A 1,138-nucleotide genomic window follows, 5' to 3' on the forward strand; every position below is an offset into this window, starting at 1 on the left:
GGCGGGGCCACCCCCGTTTCGGGGGGTCTGGGCGGGGCCACCGCGCGATGTGGGGGGGAAACGGGGCGGGGGGGGCGGCGATTCGGGGGCGTTCGGGCAACGGCAGCCCCGGTTTGGGGGGAAAAGCGGCGAATTCCGGCGTTTTGGGGGGTCCCGACCTTGGGGGGGAGGGGGCGGCACCTCCCGTGTCCTGGGGGGGGGGCGGGTCGCGCCGCGGCCCCGCCCCCCCCGATCCCGCCCCGCTGCGGCCCCTTTAAGGAGGCCCCGCCCCCTCGCGCCGCGCCCGGCAAAGGGCGGAAGCGGCGTCTCCGCGCGGGCCTCGCGACGTCATCAGGCGGCGCCGGGGATGCCGACGACGGCGGCCGCGGAGGGTCCCGCCGGCCCCATGGAGCGGCCCCGGCGGCGGCGGCGGCTCCAAACGGGCGGAGGCCCCAAACGGGCGGAGGGGCCGGGGCCGCCGCCGGGGCCCGCGGTGGAGGCGGCGCTGCGGGAGGTGGCGGCGCTGCTGCCCCCCCGGGTGGGCGGGGCCGCCCTGGCCCCCATCGTCCTCCGGCACCAGCTCTACGGGGTCGTGGGGGACCGGACGGCGGTGGACCGGCACCTGGTGCGGGGGGGCGGGAGCGCCGGGAGCGCCGGGACCCCCCCCCGGGAGCGCCGGGACCCCCCCCGGGACACCGGGACCCCCCCCGGACACCTGGGCCCCTTCCCGGACTCCTGGGCCCTTCCCGGACTCCTGGGCCCCTTCCCGGACTCCTGGGCCCCTTCCCGGACTCCTGGGCCCTTCCCGGACTCCTGGGCCCTTCCGGGACACCGGGACCCCCCGGACGCCGGGGCCCCCCCCCCGACCCCGTTCCCGTTTCAGAACCGGCTCCGGGACGAGGGCCGGATCCGGCTGCTCCACCTGGGCCTGGGGGACGACGCTCTGGCCGTGGTGCCCATGGAGCCCTATAGGGAGCAGGTGGGGCCGGGCGCTGACCCGGGTCCTGACCCGGTCCATCCCGGTCCATCCCAGTCCATCCCGGTTCCTCCCGGTTCCTCCCGGTTCCTGACCCGGTTCCTGACCCGGTTCCTGACCCGGTTCCTCCCGGTTCCTGACCCGGTCCCTCCCGGTCCCTCCCGGTTCCTCCCGGTTCCTCCC

At 78.7% G+C, this 1,138-nt stretch overlaps 1 protein-coding gene across 1 annotated transcript; it reads left to right on the forward strand.

The window, feature by feature from the left end:
- Positions 1-346: 346 nt before the first annotated feature.
- Positions 347-958, forward strand: WHR1 (winged helix repair factor 1; the record flags this gene model as incomplete). Its single annotated transcript, XM_088539270.1, has 2 exons — positions 347-604; positions 863-958. Coding segments are annotated over exons 1-2 (354 nt in total), but the record flags the coding sequence as incomplete, so codon positions are not given.
- Between the last annotated feature and the right edge of the window lie 180 nt (positions 959-1,138).

Source organism: Tinamus guttatus, unplaced genomic scaffold (assembly GCF_059628265.1).
Source record: "Tinamus guttatus ecotype Peru unplaced genomic scaffold, ASM5962826v1 Tinamus_guttatus_pri_ptg001553l, whole genome shotgun sequence".
Lineage (NCBI taxonomy): Eukaryota > Metazoa > Chordata > Aves > Tinamiformes > Tinamidae > Tinamus > Tinamus guttatus.